Raw genomic sequence first — 24,041 nt, forward strand, 5'->3', positions numbered from 1 at the left:
TGAAATTAGACCAAAAAATGAAACAAAGTATTTTTTCACTACAGAAAAAGGGAAATATGATTTAAGCTACAAGTTTTTCAGAATCTGAGGATCAGTAACAAGCATTTCTCTACATACGCTGCTGTAAAGCAATCAAGTAGTCTGCAGAAAAGCTTAAAATAAAAAAAGGCTTTTTTTCTCTATTTCATTAAAATAACGTAAAGTAAAATCCCTTATGATGACATTCAAGTGTTTGGAACTAGAGCAAGGAAAGAGACACTCATGAGAGAAAGGAATAGTGTAAGAAATACTCCTCTCAGAAGCAGTGCTAGACTTCCATTGGAACAACACAGCCATCATCATCTCTGTTTTTTGGTTTTTTTTTTAATGGGAATTTCTGCCTTTATGGATGAACATTATATGAAACAAGGAGTGGGAAGATCTCAGTTTTTTTACTGAGAAACTGCCTCAAACAGAAATATTAGTCATGGGTCCAATTAGCCCAGCATCTTGTCAACAGCTGATGCCTCAGGAAAGCGTGAAAGCACACAAGGTGAGTTTTCCCCACAACCAAGGACAAAGAGCTCAGGTGTTTTCTAAATAAAGATGCCGCCATTAATGGTGTTTAATAAGCATGCATGGAGCCCCTAAAATTGCTCAAATCAGCTTTGAACCGAAACAATTTCTTAATGCTCACAACTTCTTGTAACAGGCAGTTATGCAGTTCCTTGAGCCATGCAATAAGCTGTCAACTTTCGAACATATTTGGACAGCACACTTCCTAGTTCCATCAACCACTCATCCCTCTGACTCTTTAGCTTAAAAAGCAGCCTAAAGAGCTGTCCCCATCACAACTGCAGCTTCCTTCATGATTAAGACCTGCACTCAAAAAGCAAACCCACTGAACACCAAGTCTCCAAGATGGATTTTAGGCCATCAGAAACCCAAATAAATACAATTTAAATCTCATAGTAAATGATGCATATGCACATTTAGGTTTACCTGTCTAACATTTTCGTGCTGGCTCGTTCTAGTTTTTCCAAAATCTGAGGAAGTTGTGTATCATCATCACAGGATCCTCCCCAACCAAGGACACGAGCAAGGTCATTTCCAGTACCAAGGGGTAACACTCCTAACTGACACTGAAACACAACACAGGAACAAATCTACTACTGAAAACTAGAAAGAAAATACAAGTAGTTACAAATGCTTGTTATTTCAATCAACAAATGTTAATTTCATCGCTGATGTCTAAAGCCTGTAAATCAAATTGTGCTATTCTGCTACAACTCAGCCAGTTCATAACAGTGAAAGCTTTCATTAAACAGCAACTAGTGAGTTTGCTCCATACACGGAGATACAACAAAGAACCAAGTCAAGGAAAAGGTAAGCACACAAAATTAAGCCTAGTCAGTCTAGGCAAGGAAAGTAAATATGCACACTTGCCTGCTTGTGCAAGCTGAGCTTATCAATTTCTGACAAGACCCAACCCACACTTCCATCGCCACCGCACACAAGAATCCTGAAGTTGTCAAACTTCTGAAATAACCGCAAACTGCAGAGAAAATGCAGAGCTAGTTACATCCATTAGCAAGAGAACAGTGACATTCATTAGCAATTGTTACAAGAAAATATTATGCACAGCATCTTTATATCCTTTTATTGTTGTGGGGTATGGGGATACAACGGTCTATTTAATTAACCTATCTGCAGCCCATCTGTCACTGTATATTCCACTTATACTGACATTTCTGATAAATAACATGCCAAGTTATTCTTTAAAAAAATCCCTTGATATTGTTTTCAGGATTTTATAAGTCTGATTTTATTAATATTAAAAAAAAAAACAAATTTAAGTGATAAAATTGCAACTGCTCCATGCTTCTCACTTCAGCTAGAAGCATAATGCACCACTGGGGATTTTTCACAAGAGGGTGAGACACAATGACAGGATGTGCTCCACAATACAAGTGGGCTTTTGTGGGCACAGGGCTAGTTAGCCCTGTAAGGATCATTGAGAGCAATTCTTAAACATAAGGAGATCACAACAATACACCACAAATAATACAAGTATTTAATATTATATCCTTAAAGTCATATGCTGCTTTCACTTCCTATTGCTCTTCCTCCTGTTCTCTGACTTTTAACACCTACATAATACAACATTTGGACAGTACAGAAAAGGAGGACAAGAGAGACAGAAAATGCAGAAAGATAAGACAGAGAAAAAGGAAATGAGATATGAAGAAGCAGGCAAAAGGTAAAAAACAACAGAGACTTAAACTAAAAAAAAAGAAAAAGAATAAAATTGGAAAGTATAAACTCTTAAAATACTAACAACAAAGATATTTATTTTTAATGCATGTTATTTTCCAGAAGATGTATAATTTCTGAACCATTTCTAAAAAGCAACATATCAAGATCACAAATTTTTGAGGCATTTCTATTTTTCTTGAGAAAATAAAGTCAGTTGAATATGATGGGCACATACCTATTCAGAAGAAAAGAAGCAGATATTTAAGGGGGGAAAATGTTGATACCAGAGCAATTTTCCTATCCTGAGAAAAAGGAGAAAACCCCTAGAAATACACTGTCTCACAGCATGCATTTCTGGTTTTTAGATGAACTAGGAAACAAGAAGACATCAGTGTGACCTGATGGACTACTAAGGACCTTAGTCCTTGCTAAGGACCTCTCCTTGGAAACTGTTTGGGAGAAGTACTTAAAAGTACCCAACATGAACTGCAATTTCTGTGCAAAATCAAAGTGAGCCATCTCAGTCATGGTAGAGCTAGATGAAGGAAGAGAACTTGCAAACATATTTTTCAGACTGTCTCTTTTCAAAGACTGTCTAATCAATTAAGACAAATGTTACATGTCATTATTATTACATGAACAAAATGCTAGCTAAAAGTGACTTGGATTCAGCTCAGATTATCAGGGTTATAATGAAAAGAATATTACAATTCAGAGTTAATATGATGTGTCCATAACACAGTACTAATTCTTATAATCCACAGCTGTAACCAATTATATTTGTATTTTTTATGTGTTGCATGAACTGAATTTTTGTGGATTTGCTTCATCTACTTTTTATCATTAAGTATAATTCTGCATCTTTAGGAGTACAAAAATTAGTGCTTCTAGTTGCTATAACTGGTATTATTCGGCCATTTAACCACATCACTATATCTGAGTGGAATTGAGTTAGGCAACAGAAATATGGGCACGAATTTTATCTTCATGAATGTGCAAAGATGATTGAGTTGAGGCCACCACTATGCAAATTTCATCACTATCTCTCCAACAATCAACCCTTAGATTTTGGGGAGCCTGGTGGTTTTAATTGTGTTCTTCCTCCAAATTCTTTGGGACAGTCATTTTCTTGACTATTTGCATATGTTGCATAAAGCATATTTTGGATATACTTTTCAGATGAAAAATTTTTCATGTACTTGTCCGTTAACCCACTGCAGACCCCGCTGCTGACATTTGTGTTCAGAATTTTAAAAGATACAGAGCGCATTTAAACAATAGTCTTATTCCACAGCTACACACAAAAAGGTTAGAGGAATATCAGAATTATGCATGTGAAATGGAAAAAAAGCACCTGGGCAACTGTGCACAAAGGCAAAATCAAAGTTCCTGTGATACAGGAAAACATCCAAACATCTGTAACAGTTTTGAGCCTTACCAGTTAACAGAAGTCAAAGCTAGCCAAGAGCTTTTGGTTTTGAATTTTTGAGCTTTTCTAGAAGGAAAATGTTATTCTACAAACCCTTCATGCACTGGAATTTGTTTAGGAAATCTGTTGTCTCTTAGATTTTAATTAGGAAGCCAGAGTAGATATTGGTGATAGAATTATAGCAACAAGGGGATATAACACTATAAAGCAAGGGGAACACAACACTATACTTTGCACCTAATTCCCTTGTGGAAAGGCTTGCTCAAGGTTTCCAAGGTCATTACCCTAAGTGAGGTCCTCCATTCATTAAATCGAAGACCTGAGCTGGATTTAACGACTGTTTGAATCGACGAAGAAACTTTACTCCCTGATTGTCTCCACTCTTTGAGTTAACAAAAACTAAAAGAGGACTGGCACAGGATGGCGGGCATGTGGCTTTCCAGAAACCTGTAAACATAGTTAGAAAGAATGAAATAAATAAGGTTTCCTAATATGAGCAACACAAAAAGAAATCATGGGAAAGAGGAAGATAGGGATGAAAGACAAAAAGAGTACATATTTTCATGCAAAATGTAAATGCTAAACTCAGTATTAGTCCTGCAAGGAAAACATAATTGCATAAGATTTACCAATTCTTTTTTTGTTTGTTTATTTCTGGTATTTTCAGTGCCTAGATTTAGTAAAATCCTGAAGACAATAGATTTATTGTTTTTCAACTGCTATTAACCTTTTAGAATACTTCTGAAGTCTCATCTTCACAGATTATTATCACATAATTGAATATATATATTTCAGTTACAAGTGCTTGGTTTTCAATCTTATTTTGCTTTAACTTTACTGGGTTGAATTGGATCATTCATGTCTGTATGAGCTTTTTAAGAGTACTCACAGATTTTAAAAGTTACTTGTACTCAGGTCCTCCCAGGTGGGACGTCACATAGGAGCCTTTTTTTCAGACTGTTATACTATTCAGTATAACAGAATCACTGAACAACAGAAGACCTTCAGCTGTGACTCAAAGCTTATTAAGGCCAGTGCAGGTCTTAACTAATTACAGCAGGCTCTCTACAAGGTCCTTAGTCAGAAGCACTAATGGACACTGTTGTCACTAACATGACTGGTCCATGGAGGTAATGGTTTCCCAGCAACACTCCAAAATCAGACATCACATGTATAGGTTTTGACATTTGTCTCTGGCAGTATTAAAATGATTATGTTGTTTTCAATTACTAAAAAAATACTAAAGCTACAAATAAAAAATTTCATTAAGGGATGCTAATTTAATTCCACATTATCATAATGTCTAACTTCAAATAAGGTTTGATTAATTAATTTAAATGCCAAGAAAACTAATTTCACATATTGAACAATCTTCCTGGCATAAGCAATAAATGACAGCATGATGTCTAAGACACCACAAAGCAAATAAATAGAGTGAATACATACAGCATACACAATTACTTTTGCTAACTTCATGTAACAAAATTCATTTAATTGTGTTCAAGATGTTGGTCTACTTTACCATTGACACAAACTATAAAATTAAAGCAGTTAAGATTTTGTGATACTTCTTTTTTAAATCCACTCTCTGCCTTGAAGTTAAGTCTCCCTCTGTTGATGTGTCTCTATCCTGGACCATCAAAAAGCATCTCTGAGTTTTGAGCATTTGCTGGGTTTTATCTGTGCATTGCAGGATTTTTACGCTGCTTTTCTTTAAAAAAAATAATAAATTAGAGAAGCCATGGAAGCAATTCCTCTCTTAAGCCTGGTAAAGTAGTTGTTGGATCTGAGCTGTTCAGCTAACTTATCTCTGCATAATGCAAAATTATCCAAAATTTGACAAATCACAGAAGGAGTGGTGTATGCCAGGCTGGCATCAGCCCACTTTATCTGAGAACTCTGATCATTCACTTGAAATGTTTCTAAGGGTCATAAGTAAAATGGAAGTAAATTTCTGCTGGGGCAACTTTGAAAAACAGTTGAATAACTCTCTAAAAACCTGCACAGAAAGTTATACTTCTCTCTAAATTTGCAGACTGCATTCACCTGCTCAGCTGAAGGATTTTAGCCTTGTTTATTTGCATGGATCTCAATAGTCACTGGCAGTCCAGAGGTACCACTGAACACACTACAGTACTACGTACCATCGGAGTCTATACTGTTTAGTGCTGTTGGAGGGATGATCGATACCTTACATTGGCCAAGTGGACATTTACGAGGGTACAGATCTTTACAGGCCGTGTGAACCTGCAAAAGAAACAAAAAACTGTTTTCCTTCTGCAGAATTTTGAGGTGAAAATACAACTGATACTATGTTATCTATGTTACAAAAATGGACTCATATTTAACATTTAGGTGTGGAGGGAAAAGGAGAGAGACTAGGAAAAAACCCCAAGTGTTCAACCACAGAGCCTTGTTACTAATTCAACAAAACATTGTTTTGAAGAACTTCAGCTACCCCTATAGCAGATAAGAATCATCCTTTCAAGGGACTCACTAACCCCATCCACAAGGAAGGAAGACGCAAGCTCCCAGGATCTGCGCTGATGACAGCAGGCAAAACAATAGCTCTGAACCTGCCACTGGGGCCATTCTGGAAGACATATCTGCATTAAAGCTAGCACACCTACCAAGCCAGACCCATCTCCCAAAGTTGGGTCGCATAAACTCCATATTGCAAAGGTCTTTTCCACAGATACTGGAAAGAGAGGCACATGCAGAGGTGGCAGCATTTCACCTAAATTTCAAGTCACCTCTGGAGATGCCAATCATTTTCTATGGCTCACTCACAGAGCCTTGGACACCTATATGCCAGAAGCTTCAACAATGAATCAACTGCTGACCTGCATAAGAAACCCATCTTTTTAGACAAGTTGATATAATTAAGAGAAAACAATATATTGGGGAAACGGCAGTAGTGAGTTAGAGAATTTCAATCTGCATCCTACAGATTGCCCTGAAGAAAAGTCAAGATTTTGCACTAATAAACATGTTACTATATTAATATTAATAAATATGAATATAACATATTATTAAAAGAATAATAGAGTAATAGCTACAATAAAAAATACAAGGAAGTAACATATGATTATTAGGCATAAGGAACAGGCACCTGAACATTCAGTTAACAGCTAGAAGAAAGCAGAGAAAATACATTGGAGATGACAACACCTATTAAAGAAAAGCTGCATCTGTGGGTGTACTTGAAATTGATTGTGAAAGTAGGACAGTCATTAGAAATTCTGAATGCTAGAGAGACCTGAGTTTGCAGAAGCTGCCTGCTACTACTTAATCCAAAAGCAGGTTGTGGAACGACAAAACAAAAATAATGGCAAGCACTAAAGCTGTTGAACTGCAAGATGCTTGGATGTGGCTCAGCACACCTACCATAGCTTTACACCAAAGGCACTTCCAATCTTGCAGGCGTAGAACACTGCCACAAGTCTTGTCGCAGACTGCGCATTTGGCACTGACAGGCAGGTTTCCCTCCAACCACTGGTGAGGCATAGCTATCTGTGGAGAAGGAGTCATTAGAGTTAAGTAGCCAGAAAGAGAAATTAAAGGCTTTTGTCTCTCAAATATAGGTGGATTTAAACTATTTCTCACAGGTGTACCCTTTCATCAAAGAAACAGGTATGCTGGTCAGCCAGGATAAGGGACACTGATGCTCACTCAGAAGGCAACTGAAATGAATGGACCACTCTGCTGTTCCACATACTAGGCAGAAAACATGACACCTGAAGAAGGGAGACCTGTCTCACTCATGGTAGCAATAAACCATAACACAACAGGGCAATTAAGTCCAGAGACTGTCATACAAACAAGTTCCCACTCAGTTACATTGACTACATGACACAAACCAATTAAAAATACCTGAAATTCATAAGAATAGGCAGGACAGCAAAATTCCTCTGTTGCTTCACTTACCCACTCACCATGGCTGGTGAGTCATGGCTCTCTAAAGCAGTCCCAAATGCAGTGCAAAGCTTTACTCAGTGCACACTTTGTCCCATTAATACCATGGGCAACTCAGGACACTCAGGTGTTCAACTTAGTACCAGCCTTCTAAGAAGCTTCACACCAGTGGTTCATACACAGCTGTGTTTGTAAAAATAGTCCATTTATCACAATCAACCTCTCAAAAGCTTCTGTTGTTTCTCCTGCTAATTTTAAAATTCCTGCTTTCATTGCCAAAATCCCCTCCCAATTCAGTGAATTCCAAACGGGCCTCCTGGGGAACTGCTCCAGGAAAAGAGGACAAAAATACATTGCCAAAACAGCATGGTAACAGTGCAAAATACCACCTTTGCTTAAGAGCAGCAGGAACTTCTGGGAGCAATTCTCCAGCTGCAGTGTTTCTCCACATGTGGCCTTTAAAACCTTGTAATACATCTGTAATCTAGTGCCCACAGTTGCTAGACTTGATTTTTGAGATAGGAATGCAACTTTTGTTCTAAATACCACATTAATCTTTGAACAGTGCTCAGGAAAATAGCCACCTACCATTAACTTCAATGGGTCACCTGGCAATATTTCTGTGGTTGGGCTTTGTTTTTTTTTCCCTAAAGAAGAAACAGCTTTGGAAAATACTGTAAATATGAGTAGTACTTACACCATCTTCATCTTCAATGATGTCTTTTCCAATTGAGGCTAATGTAGTCCATTTGCAGTTATTTGTTGCTCGGACAGCACATCTTTTATGTGCTTTAAACTTACACACTGCAAGACACAGATAAACACATATCCTGTGTTATTTGCTGTATTTCAGTGATACGCACCTTTTTAAAAAATTAAACACGGATATCCCATAAAATAGCCAGCTACATGTCACTTAAGTTTTGCACGCATGACACAGAACAACTAAAAGAAAATTCAGTTTACAATTACTCCAGATTTAACTCATTAAACTGGGTTTAACTGCTTAGCTGTGGCCCATGCGAAATGTGCCCTGAAGCCCACATTAGATCCCATTTTTTCGGGTGTGAGGTACAATATATCTTTAATTATGGGTTTGCCTTTTCCATTCCTCCGGTAACATGACTCAGATATCCGACTTAAATTTGTAGGAAGTCATGGGAGACTGTTTTACAAAAGTATTTTGAATCAGGAGCTCTGTTTCTTTGCTCAAAAGATGCCTTTGGGGCACCATGCTGGGCCCACTTTTCTCAGAACATGAGAAAGTGAAGGGTTTACGTGGTGATATTTTTATTCAGATACTGGGGATTACAAAATTTTCTAAGAGCCTATATCACACCAGGAAGAATCTTACTTGTTATTGCATTCTTTTTGAAAAGTCTGCTAATTGGAATACCCAGCACAAGTGTGTAGTTAGGCAGACATTCTGGCAACCTAACAACTATTTGAATTTTGTTAACCCAATTAATATGCCTAGCTAATGATACCATATTAGATCAAACAGACTGATGCACCCAAACCATGGGTATTTCTTCTACTGGAAGTCCATGATGTAATTCTATTTAGAGTGCATTATATAAATTATTTTGGCAAAGACCATTAAAGGTTTATGAGAACTAGCCAGTAGATCAGAAGTAGTAGTCTCTTTTCAAACAAATATTTGACAGGAAATTATCAAGGCTTTGGCCCATCGCTTATCTACCATTAAAAAACATTAAGCCACGGTACAAAATGTCTTGTGAATAATAAATTTTCCATTTTAATTCCACTGATCCATTGCCAGATCAATTTAAAAAGTGAATTGAGACTATGTAAGCAACATTTGAGTTTGAGAGCAATCCTCACTGTTCTGGGAGATGTGTGAAAGTAAGTGTTCAGCTCTCACCTTTTTACTTTCTAGAAAGAAAGAGAAGGAAAGAAAACAAAGACGTTTCATTGCTTTTACAGTAACTCTCCCAGTCATTTCAAAAAGCAGCATTCATATAATCATAGAATTATTTGGGTTGAAAGAGACATTTAAAGATCATTGAGTTCCAACTGCCCCTGCTGTGGACTGGAACATCTTTTATTAGACCAGGTTGCTCAGAGCTCCATCCAAACTGGCCTTGAACACTTCCAGGGATGGAGTGTTCACGACTTCTCTGGGAAACCAGTGTCTCACCATCATCACAGTAAAGAATTTTTTTCCTACTATCTAATCTCAACCTACTCTCAGTTTGAAGCCATTTCCGCTTGTCCTGTCCCTACGTGTCATTGTAAAAAGTCTCTCTCCATCTTTTTTGCAGGCTCCCTCCAGGTACTGGAAGGCTGCAATTACATCACCCTGAAGCCTTCTTTTTTCCAGACTGAACAATCTCAACACTCTCAGCCTTTCCTCACTGGAGAGGTGTTCCAGCCCTCTCATCATCTCCATGCTACTCCTATGGACTCACTCAAATAGGTCAATGGCCTCCAACCTAACAAAGGCACGGACTTGTTGCAGCAAGACCAATGCAGACTCAAAGCATGCAAATATCCCATAACTTCCAAATATCTAATGAAGCCAGATCTCACAGAAATAAAGACTATTTTCAAGTGATGGACCATGAGCAGTTTAACCATTTGAATGTTTCAGAGAATATATGCCACTGAATTCAGCTCCCTACTCCTAAATGATAAGCACTTGCTTATCAGATCAAAATACAACAAGTCAGGGATGAGGGGAAATAGAAAATTACAAATTACAAAGTAATAGAATGTTCAAACCCTACTGAGCTATGATTGAACTTGATCTCAGGAGCCCTGTATTCAGCTTCTTTCTCAACAAGGCAAGGACAAATCAATTCCAGGCTCTGAAGAGCAACAGAAAGCCACTCTATAGATGGCAAGTGACAGGTAATGTTTGCTTTGTAAGTACTATAAATAACCTACCAACCAAATCTCAGATCAGATTCTTTGAGTCACCCCCCTGCAACCTCAGTATCATGAAACAACAATTTATGTTAGTCTGAATATAAAATACTACAAACAACAATAATCTTAAGACACAGATATAACTTGCAAGCAAAGAAAGGAAAATTTTAAATCAAACCTCAGTATTAGTTACCACTATGACCTAACTTCTTTTGTCTCAGATTACACTGAATCCCATTCATTAAACAGTCTGATACCTGAAATCTTTTGGAAAACATGTAGACATATGGCTAGAAATCCACTGCCATTACTTTGCCAATGAAAGCTAAAATATGAGAAAAGTTAAATTACTCAGGAAACTTAACATTGCAATATAGTTTCTGCAGGTGTGAAGTCATTGGTTGTATGACTGTACACTCTAAGAGAACAGGACCCTCAGTCAGTGCATCTAATGGATGGTTCTCACTAATTATGGGGCTGTGCCAAACTCTGCTTCATAATAATCCTCAACAGGTATTTGCCTTATTCTAAAAGGCAAAAATCTAATGTAATACTGCTTTTTAGCCATCAATATTAATTTCTTCCTGGCCTTTTAAAATTATTGTTGTTGTTGTTGTTGTTGTTATGCCCAGTACTACTGCTACTACTACAATTAAGACTTTTTTTCAATGCTGTATATCTTCAAAGCATCAGGGACTTCAGAACAGCTTCAACTGATTTTTGCAGTGATAGAAAACAGCATTTCTGTGATTCAGGTTGCTGGTTATAAAGAATGCAGAACTACTGATTTGATAAAAAATCTTATTTAAATGTTTTCCCCAGCATCATAGAAGGGTACATGTGATATAAAGTCACAGAACAGTTCTCTACTACTCCTTCATTCTTTAACAACAAACATCCCTTCTCTTTCTTATTGCTTCATTCACTATTCACTCTCCAGGCTGTGCAGAAAATGTGGCAAGAGTATCAGAGGCAATGACTGTGCAAGCAGTGCCCATACAATTCCCTGGGCAATGGGTAAGAACAACAGGGTTTTGCGGGCAAAACCCCACAGCCATAATGGAAAAAGGCAAAGTGCACAAAGTGCATTTGCAGAGGTAATTTAATCCCAGTATTTTCTTACTGATTGACTTCATCATCCTAAAATGTTCTTACAACATTGTTTGTGCAATTCGTCACAGGAGAATGCAGTTTAAGAGAGGTTTCTCCCACTTATTAGCTATACTTGATATTCAACAATCAAGATCCTGTCATGATAAACAAAATGCTACATGAAGAAATAAATTTCTGAGAATAATCATAAACGCAATGTTCTACTGGCAATGACTTAGACAGAAATGCAGTATTGATGCAGAGTAACTGAGGTTACAGAGCTGTGAAAGAGTTTCTGTAGATAATGATATATCATTCTTTAAGCTTCTTTGCCTAAACATTCCATATTGAAGCTAAACTCTAAGGAGCATAAAACCCAAAACCCTTTCTTGATTCAGCTGATTTGGAATAATTCCTAAAGCAAGGCACAGAGATTGTAATTACTCTGTCCTAGTAAAGACTAAATGAACATTGCAGAGAGCAGTCATTTAGCTAGAACAACACAACACAGAGACAACACTGGAAAAGTAGATTATCTTTTGAGAAGACAAAAGAAAGAACATGTTGGAAGAACAGCATGGCATCTCAAAGGAGAGTCTGATTAATTTTTTTAGAAGTCTGTTGCTTGTTGAGTAGTAGCAAGAATGAAGCCTGGTTTGTTATAACTTACATCTTGAGGTTGATATACATATCAGTTCTTTGACTTCTAAAAGGTGCAAGTTCACACTATTTTACCTAGCAAATGTATTAACCTAACATCTTTTTCTACACTGGTTTCCACAAGACTTAAGAGTGTCTTCAGGGTGGCCTGCAATTAATTTGGCCAACCTTTGCCAAAGGTTGCTGGTATGGAAGGTGGCCTGAAGAAAAAGTCACCCATCATCTCCAAAAGAAATGTGGCTTGATTTGTGGTCAGACTTTTAAAAAAGCAGTTGTGCAGGAAAACAGCAATTTTAAGAGAATAAAATATTACAGGACAACTAAATTATCAAAAGCTGCAAGGTATCATCAATGGGGTTTATTTTTACCTATAGTTAAGAGTCAAGAATCAGACCCCAAAGAGTCTAAGCTACTTTCAAGACAATTTGGTGTGCCAGTAACCCAACCCACAAACAGAAGGAAGAGCTCAATTATCTCTTGAAAGAGCCTCTCATCTTTTCAATACAAGGCATAATAGAGTAGCCTGGGACCAATGACCACACAAATAATTGAATTTTGTATAGATATAAATGGATTCCCAGTATAAAGCAGTGCTGGAGGTTTGAAAAGCCAGGCATGAATATTTAAACAGGTTTTTTTTAAATTATGTAATGGGGAAAAGCAGCACAGAACAAGTCTGGGGAATGTTAAGACTCCAAACTTTCCAGATTATCCTCTCAGACTGTATAGACTGCTACTGCAGGTAAGATAAAGAAAAAAATAGTTAATTAAATGCATTAGAAGTGTGCATAGCAGGAGCAAGTATCAAACAAAAATGCATTTTTTAGATGAAGAAATTAAGGATGATGGGTTTTAACATGTATACATAATTGCAGAGAAAGTATAAAGTATTACAGTAAAAGAGTCAAATGTCAAATTATTTAGATTAGATATATAACTAAAGATCTTATTTTATTTAAAAAAAATAATAAAATAGATATAAAATAGAAGCTAAGAAGTAAGAGGAGATAAACTTATTAATAGACAAAAGAGTATCACAGTATCTACATATAAAACATTCCAGGTCATACACAATTATGAAACTGTGGAAGAGTGAAAGGAAATCCAAATCACTTTCACAAGCTATTTTTAAAGAATGAGAATGTGGATAAATGCAGCATTAGTTTGTCATAAGTTATACAGAAAGCTGACAAACTCCAAATCTGGAAATTATGGGAACTTCCCTAATGTAAAGTTAATGACAACACCCTGTATATTAAAAACATGCTTAGATGCAAAATTAGACACTGGAAAAATATAAAACTGTGGACTACAGACATTAACATTGATAATTTTTGATAAATTATCCTATTAAAGTAGCTATAATATTAACTTAGGAATGGATAAATTCTTTATGAAAGTCGTTCCTTTCCTTTGCCCGAGCAAACATAACTGTATTTGTACACAGAGGCAGTACAACTGCATTTTAGTTAAGCACATGATACTTCCATCTGTCAATAATAGACATTGAGAATATCATAATTGCCTTTAAAGTGTCCAAAGGACTTATTCACAGTGGAAAACATACACCAGAGAGGCTGGAAGTAACTATGCCACTTCTAATTTCTACAAAACTGGTTTGTCCTGTTCCTTGGCAACTGCACCATTAGCTACATTAAAAGCATGGACAATTCAGGACAATGGCTTAATGTTCCCTTTGTAAGATTTCCTTAATACATATTATTATCCTCAAGTATTATAACAGCATCAATAACAGAAATGCATTTGCAGTTGAGTTACATACTTCCAAAGAAATCAAATTATGAATAGTGTAAATGTAACTCTTTTCTGGGCAGTCAGCTATTTTGGTAATTAAATATTTCTACCGTTCATATATCTCATAAGGTCACACAGATGCTTTATTTTCTGCTGTCTCCTAACACAAGCAGAATTGTTGCCACTTTTCCACAGAACTTGCAGGAATAAAAAAATAAGCTGCTTCAGGCATATTATAATTATTTGTTAATTAAATATAATTTCTAGCTAAATGCTGAAGTCTTAGCCACACTTCCTTTTTCTTTGTGCTAGATTTCCCCTGTTGAACCATCAAACGCAGTCATCTGCATCTCTACCCTCTCACAGCATGAGAGAATTTTTAAAGCAGTAAATCAGTGTGTACTGCAGGATCAGGCAGCAGCAATAGAGAAAAAAAGAATTGGAGGGCAAGGGTCATAACACTTTGTTCAGTGTTAAGAATGCTTTTAGATTTGGGGCAGAAAATACCATAATGATTTTTTTTTTTTCAGAGAAATGCTGATTCTGCAAAGCAGTAAGACTATTCGGTTCCACTTTTTTGATGTGCAATCAAATAAATCCTATCTTTTCTTGCAAACCCTCCACCCTGTACACTCCAAACTAGTTGGTGCAACAGGGAGAAGTGTTCTATTGAAATAGGCACCTGGAGCAACAGGATGGCGAGGCAGAGTCCCTCTGCCTGGAGGAAGGTCACTTTCATGTAGAGTTTTCTCCCTTCAGGCTCTTTTGTTACTTATTATTTTCAGGATCATTACTCATACTGAACTTGCAGCCATCTGTCTACACACACAGCATGATAACCAAGGGGAAGCAATCATTGTTTTACCTTCACAAGACAGGCCGTGAGAAGTGACTCCAGAGAGGCTCTCTCTGCACACGTTACAGAAGGTGGGTCGGGCGTGGGAGCAGGCGTACCAGTTATGCATCCCTGAGAAATGTTCCACATTAAACTGTGCGGTCTAGTAAAGGAGAAGTTAAGACAAATTTGCAAGTACAGAACACAGCTACGGTCACTGACATTACGCACGGTTCCATATTACAGGGGACGACAGTGAAATGCTCCCCAAAAGGATTTTCCAAAGGGTATTTAGCCTGCTCTCCCTCCAAAATTCTAAACCGAAGTGTGATAATAAGCTCTCATTTTGCTAGTGAAGTTCTTAAGATGAAGCTTCACTCTGACATTAGACACACTTTTCACACTAAGGAGGGTGAATACTCCAGTTCCGTGTCCTGTAGCTTGATCTGTTGAGCTAGAACAGGGTGCAGCAAGAGGGATGCCAGCTTACCTCATAGTGTTCTCTGGACTGAACGGATTTCAGAGAGCTTATCCAGTCCTCCATTTCTTTTCTGTTCTCAGCACACAATATTAGTCTCCTAAATGGAGTGATTATCTGAAAAAGATAACACACCCTGATTAATCCAGATAGTAAAAATCACAACAGGCTATGATATTTAATGTACTCTTCCCTGTGAGATGATGCAAGAGGATGACACGCCTTGCAAGGCAAGATCCTAAACACTTAAAAATATTTTCTTTAATGCACTACCAGCAACAGAAGAGTGTGCTTTTCCTTGTACAGTTCCCAAGTTTCAAATCAGGCTTTGGTACAGGTCTCTGGAATCTACATTGATCATTACCCCTTCTCAGCTCTTTGTCTATGCACTGAGATTCAAATGCTCAAATGACAGGCACTGAAATGCTAAAACAGCCATTCTGTAAATTATTATTTGACTAAGACTGCAATCCTATTTCATAACTGCATCATAGCAACTGCAAAGTCCATTCCAATTGCTAGAGACAAAAAAACATACCAAAATCAAATGCCTGGAAGTCTTAAACAACCACAAAAGCTGTCATCATATTCCACTATCTTATATATTAATAATATATTTCCATAAATTTATGCACACAAAAATTTAAAACAGCACTTTTTATATCCAATTATATCAACTCAGTATAAGAACACATACAAGTCTTTATAAAAAAGGCACAGGGAACAAAAGTAAACAGTTGAAATCATACCCTACTAGGACAATTGAATGAATTCCTGGAACAAGTTGATGCTGGGAATTTTTCAGTGCTCTAGAGTTGGATTCTAGAAATCTGAAAATACTGTACCAAGGAGGTTTAGAGTACAAGCTGCTCTCCCCTCTCCTTAAACAGTAGAAAAATAATCAAAATAACGGAAAGGCAGCAGAAACTATCAGCTAACTCCTACTGAAATTATTTTGAGCACTGCATTAAAATAGACAAAGCAGTTACATACATGGCAAAGAATTTAAAACAAGTACAAGAAAATAAGTTATTTGTTTTGTTGTAGAAAGTCTGAAAAATAAAATTAAATTCTTTATCAGTATTATGCATTAATCTATTGCATAGTATGTACCAACACTTGCAAATTAAATAAAACAGAGAAAGGACCACTAAAAAATGGCAATTCTGAGTATTCTTTTAAATTCTACAAGTTAGACATTACAACATTTGCACAATGCTAGTAAACATTTATCTACAGCTGCAGTTACTTACCCAGTCCCTGCTGTAAATTGTCTCTAGCCTTGATTTGTCCTATCCACTCCTTCATTAAACTGAGCTGCACTTTAACATATCTCAGAGGCGACGTAACTGAAGTGCAGCAGGCTGCAAGTCACATGGCGGGGAGGCAAAAACCCTTTGCGCTTGCCTTTTTTTTTTTTTTAATGTACTCACTTCACATGGAAGGGAATAGTTTCTTTGTTTTCTGTTTCCTTCAATCTTGCTTAAGCTATTTAATAAGGTTTATTAGTAGGTCTCCATGGCTTTTCCTAAAGAACAGTTTATGCAAAGAGCAATGCTTCTCTCATTAGTTTGGAGCCAAACAGACGCTTTATTACTTCAAAATGTTTTTCTAGGCCAGGTCATCCAATGAAGCCAAGAAAAGTCATTAAATCATAATATAACCCTGGCTCCAACAACAATCAGCATTCTGCTGAAATTTCCAGGTTTCAGTGGACACAGAAATCTTATTTGGGCAAATACAAGACACAGATTATTTCTTATTATATAGCATGAGATTATAATACAGATTAAATAATGATAAATCCACCCGAGACTCAGCACATTATGTCCTGCCACAGTTATTACTGATTCTAACCAGTGCCATTAAGCAACAACAGCTGCACTGATTGCTGAAAATTCCTGACTAATCTTGATCTTTTCAAGTAATACTTAGATATATATTACTCCTCTCTTCAATAGTACTGGTCACAAGCCACTGTGCATCCCTCCCCCCCTCCCCTAATCTGAAATTAAGGCCCTGGTTCAGTTGCTCACACCTAGCTTCCCAGTGCCAATGAAGACACCCTTTGGTATCCAAAGTTTTGGCAGGGAGGGGTAAGTATGACAGAGGACCAGAACAGTAGCTATAAATAACCAAGGTAGGACACCAAACTTCCAGTCAAAATGCACTGTACACCCATTTATTGGCAATCAAATCACATCACCAAACACTGCTAACCAATGCATGTAAACATACCAGAAATTCATATATTCCAGCTTCTTATTAAAATCAGAGTGCAAAAAACTTAGTAAGTTCACAGCATTGCAGCAGTTTAGCAGCTCAATAGGATACTGTTGATCACATGAATATAGGATCAATTATTATTGCTACAAAAATAGAGTGGGAAGTTGGAAGCCATACATATTTGTAAATATAGTTAAAATACCTATTCTCTTTGATTTATATATTTGCAACAACAAATTTCAAGAAGGTACATGGTAACATGAAAAAAGACAAAATGCACTATATGCAAGAAGTATCAACAATGCTTGAAATTTTTCAAATAAAATAAAATAAAACAGGAACTAAGAATCCTATTTAGCTTCTCATCTATTTCAGTCTACAAAATCATGGAGAAAATATACTCTAATTATTTTTTAGATATTTCATGTAACATAAGAATTCAGGGAGCCAAGGAAACTGTTAGCAAACAAGTGTTTTTCCCTTAATGCAAAGCATTCTTTAGACTTGAAAAGTATTCCCAAAGGATGCTGAGGAGACAAAAAGTAATAATGTCCAAAAACGCATTTGAAAAATTAATCACAAATAAATGCATCATATACCATAAAAGACAATATTTAAAATCTTCAACTTATCAGGTCTTCAAAAATCCAACAATGAGTCAATGTTGGGAAGTGACTCAAGTGGCTCTGCTGTTTCTACTTCATTCTTTAATATCTGCTACTATTATTATTACACTTTGATTCAACATGGTTTTGTGAGCTTTACACTAACTCAGTATCTCAGTAGCTTTTCTTGTTTATCCGAAATGGAGATTGACTTCCTAAACTTTCTTATTTGCATTAATACAGATGGCATGCTTTTGTCTGAATGCTTACACAATGCTATGATTAACTAAGTGGGATGTTTGAAGTTCATTCACTAAAGACAACTGAACAGACATAATCAAAATTAAATGGATGTAACTGAGCTCAAACAATTTTCCTGCCATGTAAATTTAAATATAACTAGTAATTTTATCTCATTGCATGTATTCATATTCAGAGTCCTGTATATTCTCTTCTACTGACCCAAGTCGGCACCTTTTCTTCAATTACATATTACCTTTTTGATCTTCGCTGCTCCATATTACTATTTGTATATTGCTCTGGATATGCTGAACTCTCGATGGAAAGAAAGAAAGATAGAAAGAAAGAGAGAAAGATGGAAAGACAGAGAGAGAGAGAGAGAGAGAGAGAGAAGAGAGAGAGAGAGAGAGAGAAAGAGAGAAGAGAGAAGAGAGAAAGAGAAAGAGAGAAAGAAAGAGAGAATGAGAGAATGAGAGAAAGAAAAGCTCTGTAACACAATGCAAAGGAAGTGTTACAGGAACCAGTGGAAGACCACTGAGGTAACATACGAATAAGAAATAATAAAACTCTTAAGTCTTGAAGGAACTCAGGTGCCAACAGTTCACATGCTGACAAAGCAGGAGACAAATCACGAAAGATGAAGACAGTCAAAAGGTCTTAAAAAATATATAAGATTACCTTCCTTTGAAAATTTTCACCATTGTCAAGTAGCCAAGATGTCACTGCTGAATTTGGAAAAGACAATTACCAAGAGCAGATACTGCAGTATATTGGAAAGTAATAAAATAGAGGTAGTTGGAATAAAAACCACTTTTAATGCAGTAGGCACTGGGAAAGAGTAAGCATATACAGTCTTAAAAGTTGAAGACACCCAACACAAACACTAAAAAATCCCAGGAAATAAACGATGTCTGAATGGGAAGTAAAACTATCCATTACTGCAATAATGTTCCTGTTCTGTTCAGAAAAGTAGGGGGATTTTTTTGAATGGGGAATGAGGGAGAGAACAAGAGATCACTGTTCACTCTGCTACTACATAGGTCTTGCCTTAAATTGGGATTTTCACACAAGCACTACAATAATTTGGCTTCTAAAAATATACATATACTCATATATATATGTACATACACATCTTGAAATTACTTGGATGACATTTCTACAGTCAAGTTTGGGACCACTACTGCAACTTTTCTTTCAGACAACACTTATTAGGAACAAGCTTAACATCTTGAAAGGAAATAAAATTGTCATCAAATTCAGAGTAAATTTGAAAGTCCTTTCTTCTTTCAGTGGGCATAACCTAACCAGTAACAGTCTATATGCCTTCAGCCCAGTGGGTTTAGACTTACAATCTATAAAATAAAATCACAGAGAGTTTGATTAAAGCCTATTGCCTAATTTTTATTCTAATTTTTTACTATCAGCCATATATAAGAAAATACAGTCCCCACAGCTTGATGGCTCCAGTTCTAGCATCTTTTACTAATTCAAAATGAAGACACAGTGTTTGCTAATCAAGAGAACAGTGCTCTATACCTAAGTAGCTACAAAGCAGCTATTGTAAAGCATTCTGCTTCCTGCAACATGATATTTGCATTAAGGCACCTTCTGCCATCTGAGCTATTATCAGGCATTACACTAATAGCACTTTGTATGGCTGATCTTGAATTAAATTACTGATGTAGAAATGTCATGTAGAATCTGAAAGGGGCGAGGAAATGGTTTTCCCGTCCTCTGGACAGATACTTTTAAAATAGCTTTCTGGAAATAATGAAGAGAGGATGATACAGAGAGAGCACCCCAACTCTCTTCTGAGGGGCCATATTCAATGCCTGGGGCAGGAGTGTAACATTAAATGCTTCCTAACTTCTCTGTGCTTACAGATATTGGTGAGAACCTTCCAGAACTTGTATGCAAAAATCACAGTGCTAACAGTTGGACATCTTTCTAGAGTATTCATAATTTCTTGGTTTCTGGATACTAAATAACTTATAACAGTATTGTCACTGTCAAAGGTGCAAATTAATTGGTGCTTTAAGGTGAATCGTCCCTGTTATTTTTCATGATGAGTCAAGCCAGGCAAAAGTATAAATTACAAAAACAGGGGAGGAGTTAAAAGCAAGGTGGGTAATAAATGATTATTACATTTGCCTGAGTACAATACAGAATTTATAATCAGAACAATTAGCTCTGTCTTCTCCATTAAAATATTGCTTCCTTCTTTTTCCTGGCCTTCTCCTATTTCAATGTTCCCAAGCTCACAAATATTGATATAATGTGTGGTTTTGGCTCCCACAGTAAAACCTCTTAGAAGGAAAAAGAAAAGGGTTAGTCCCACACAGCATCTCCTGCAACAATACAACACCAGAACAAGTGAGCTTAGCTAAAAGACAGGACAAAAATGGTTACATCATTGAAAAAGGTAAAGGGACTACATTCTGCAGTAGAACCCAGCATTCAGGTGGCTTATCTTACACCACATTGAGCAAAAATGAAGGAACATCACCCAGAATACAATCAGGTACATGGACAAGAAAGCAATTGGGAATAGTCAGTATGGATTCATTCACCAAGGGGAAGTAATGTTTTTTCAACCTGTGATGAAACAAATGGCCTGGCAGATGAGGAGACAAAGGTGGATATCATTCACCTTGTCTTCAGTAAGGCTTTCAGGATTATCCCTTAAGCTCCTCCTAGAGAAGCTGATGAAGTATAGGCTGGATGAACAGACTGTGAGGTGTGTTGAAAACTGGTTGCATGGCCAGGCCCAAAGGATGGTGATCAGCAGCACAGGGCATGGCTGGAGGCCAGTAATTAGCAATGTACCTCATGGGACAATACTGGCTCCAGGCCTGTTTAACATCTTCATTGATGATCTGGATGATGTGGTAGACTGTATCCTCTGCAGGTTTACTCATGACAGAAAACTGGGAAGGAGTAGCTGATACACCCAAGGGTCACACTGCCATCCAGGGGGACTTCAACAGGCTGGAGAAATGAGCTGGCAGTAACTCATTAGGTTCAACAAGAAGTTCCAAGTCCTGCACCTGGGAAGGAACAACCCCAGGCATCAATGCACCCTGGGGGCCACCCAGCTGGAAAGCAGCTTGGCAGAAAAGGACCTGGGATACTGTTGCACAACAAATGGAACATAAACCAGCTACATGCCCTTGCAGGAAAATCGGCCAGTGGTATCCTAAGCTGCCAGTCCAGGGAGTGAACCTGCCCCTCTACTGAGCCCTGGTGAGGCCTCACCTGGAGCACTGTGTCCTGTTCTGGGCTGCTCAGTACAAGAGAGACATGGACACCCTGCAGACATTCCAGTGAAGGGACTGGAGTATGGGATATGTGAGGAGAGCCCTACAGCAGTTTGTCCTGGAGAAGGTTCAGGGACATCTTATAAATGTAAATCCCTGAAAGGAAGATACAAAGAGCACAGAGCTAGGCTCTTTCCAGTGGTGCCCAGTGAAAAGTCAGGAGGTAATGGGCACGAACTGAGCCATGAGAGGCTCTCTGTGAATATCAGGAAACAATGTTTGGAGATACCAAAAAGCCACCTAGACACAGCCTGGACTAGGTGGCCCTGCTTCAGCAACCAGATGACCTTCAGAGGCCACTTCCAACCCCCAAATCATTCCATGAGTCTGTGAAAACAGAATCCAGGTAAATCAAGTCATCCAGTTATGTGTCCAGCCCTGAACTGCAAAAGTATCCAGCAAAGATTGCTTTGTTCCAGTTCCCCAAATCAACCTCATGTATTCAATTTCAACCAACTGCTAACAAAAAAAACATTTTTCCTGCAGAAGTATAACTTTATAAAGAGACAGTTACAAGAAGCAGGGTAGGAAAGTTCCATGGATTTGGACCGAAGAATTAGAAATTTATTTTAAATCAGCATTTAAATACAGTAAAACCAGTAAACTATTCTTGCAAACATAAACTGGAAACTGCTATATATAGTTCAAGGCCTGCATGTTTCTTTCAAGTCCTTTCATAAAGATTTGTTCAGTATGTTAATTTCACACTGCCATGCCCTTAGCTCTGGTTTCACCAGCTCACTACACATCTATCAGATGGGATGGCTGCTCTGCATTAGGGAAAATATGTACTTATATATTTCATGGCACTAGGTGCAAATTTATACACAACAAACCAGTAAAGGACTACTTTTTTCTGTCTGAAATAACAGATTCCTGTTTAAACATCGTTCAGCTGCCTGAAGCCAGGGATCCTTGTTCACTAGAAACAGGAAATTTTTTCGAAGTTTACACCAGTGACTTTATTTATAAAATTATTTGGTAAACAGGAACTGCAGTGAGGGATACTTTCGGAGGTTTATCCAGTTATTTTAACCATTTTTAAAGCATAAATAGAAAGAAACGTCAGAGAATAGGTTATGTGTAAAAGTGCAGGAAGAATGAAATCTGGCTTATTCTTCACACATCCCAAATGCTTCACCAGTGAAAAAGGGAAATTTTCTGCAAGCTATTTTTGAAAAATTTCTGCCAAGCATGAAATGTGTGGAAAACAAACTCCAGGCAAATGCAACTAAAATCAAAATGTACAATATAGACCAGAATGGTCACGTTTTTAAGTATCTCCTTTTTTCTCTCTGAAAAGTGTTCAGCTTCCTTGTAACAGATCAATCTCAAGCAACTTATCTATGGATTTTAGCATCACAGCTGAAATGCTTTATTGCTTTCTCGTAATGAAACTTAAAGCTTCAACATCTCCAGACACTCTAGGGAAAAGGACAGTGCATCAAGTCAGAGATAAGGAGCTTAAAACTTTGAAGACCCACCCAAAGAGCTCTCAGCTTCATTACATTTTTTTGTCACTGTCAGAGGATGAGAGGGGAGGGGGAGGGGAAATGAGCAAGTGCTAAATGGAAGAAAAAACCCTAAATGCATCACAAGTGCACACTAATTGCTTTTGTTTAATTTTTCTTTTCCCAGGCATATTAATTTGCTATTTCAGTTTTCATCTTACTTCTAAACTGCCTGAATATAGAAAAAAAAATCCCAACCCTGAGTAGAAAATTGAACAAAATGGAATCCAAAGCACTTCCCCTCTCTTTCTGTGGTTTGGGTGTTGCTCAGGCTGGGAGCATCAAAAAGCCGTTATCACTTAGAGGCTACTCACCGTCTGTATGAAACAGCAGATAGTTCACAACCAGGGAAAAGCTAAATCCATTCCAAGAGTCAGCTACTGGCGCAAAGCTGAGTCATGCTGGTGAAGCCAGCAGAGGAACTTGAGCCATTTCCAGCCATGTTCTACCTCCTGGAGACAAGAAGAGGCCCCAGCACCTTTGCAGATGTCACTGCAGGACCTGTCAGCCCTGCTCTACACTGCCAACAGGGCACGCAGAACGTCTGCATATGCCATTACCCCATCTTTAAAAAGTGCCATGCACTCACCCTTCTCATAATGCCAAGGGCAAAATTCAAAATACAATGCCTCTGCGACTGGGATTCGGCTCACCAGAGGACAGTACTTAACATAGACTTTTGCAAATGTGTCTGAATTCCCAGCATCATCAGTATACATTGCTAACATCAACACAACTGGAATGCACAGGAAATTTCAAAACATACCCAAATCCAGGAGATTACTGCAGATCTAAAGGATAAAAACCAGAAACCTGCTTCCAAACACAAACCCATTCCTTGCATGTCCCTG

The 24,041-nt window shown here is 37.5% G+C and overlaps 1 protein-coding gene across 2 annotated transcripts in view; it reads right to left on the reverse strand.

The window, feature by feature from the left end:
- Positions 1-24,041, reverse strand: part of DGKH (diacylglycerol kinase eta) — a 149,249-nt gene that overhangs the window by 35,839 nt on the left and 89,369 nt on the right. Inside the window, exons 5-12 of one of the 2 annotated variants that reach the window (XM_053934309.1) lie at positions 15,304-15,408; positions 14,844-14,976; positions 8,277-8,383; positions 7,052-7,177; positions 5,809-5,911; positions 3,949-4,111; positions 1,426-1,534; positions 982-1,121 (exon numbers count right to left, since the gene is read on the reverse strand). In XM_053934309.1, the coding sequence (XP_053790284.1) occupies positions 982-1,121; positions 1,426-1,534; positions 3,949-4,111; positions 5,809-5,911; positions 7,052-7,177; positions 8,277-8,383; positions 14,844-14,976; positions 15,304-15,408 (986 nt within the window). Of the gene's footprint in view, positions 1-981; positions 1,122-1,425; positions 1,535-3,948; positions 4,112-5,808; positions 5,912-7,051; positions 7,178-8,276; positions 8,384-14,843; positions 14,977-15,303; positions 15,409-24,041 lie in introns of those variants that run through there. The other variant, XM_053934310.1, reaches the window with a different exon arrangement.

This window comes from Vidua chalybeata, chromosome 2 (genome assembly GCF_026979565.1).
Source record: "Vidua chalybeata isolate OUT-0048 chromosome 2, bVidCha1 merged haplotype, whole genome shotgun sequence".
Lineage (NCBI taxonomy): Eukaryota > Metazoa > Chordata > Aves > Passeriformes > Viduidae > Vidua > Vidua chalybeata.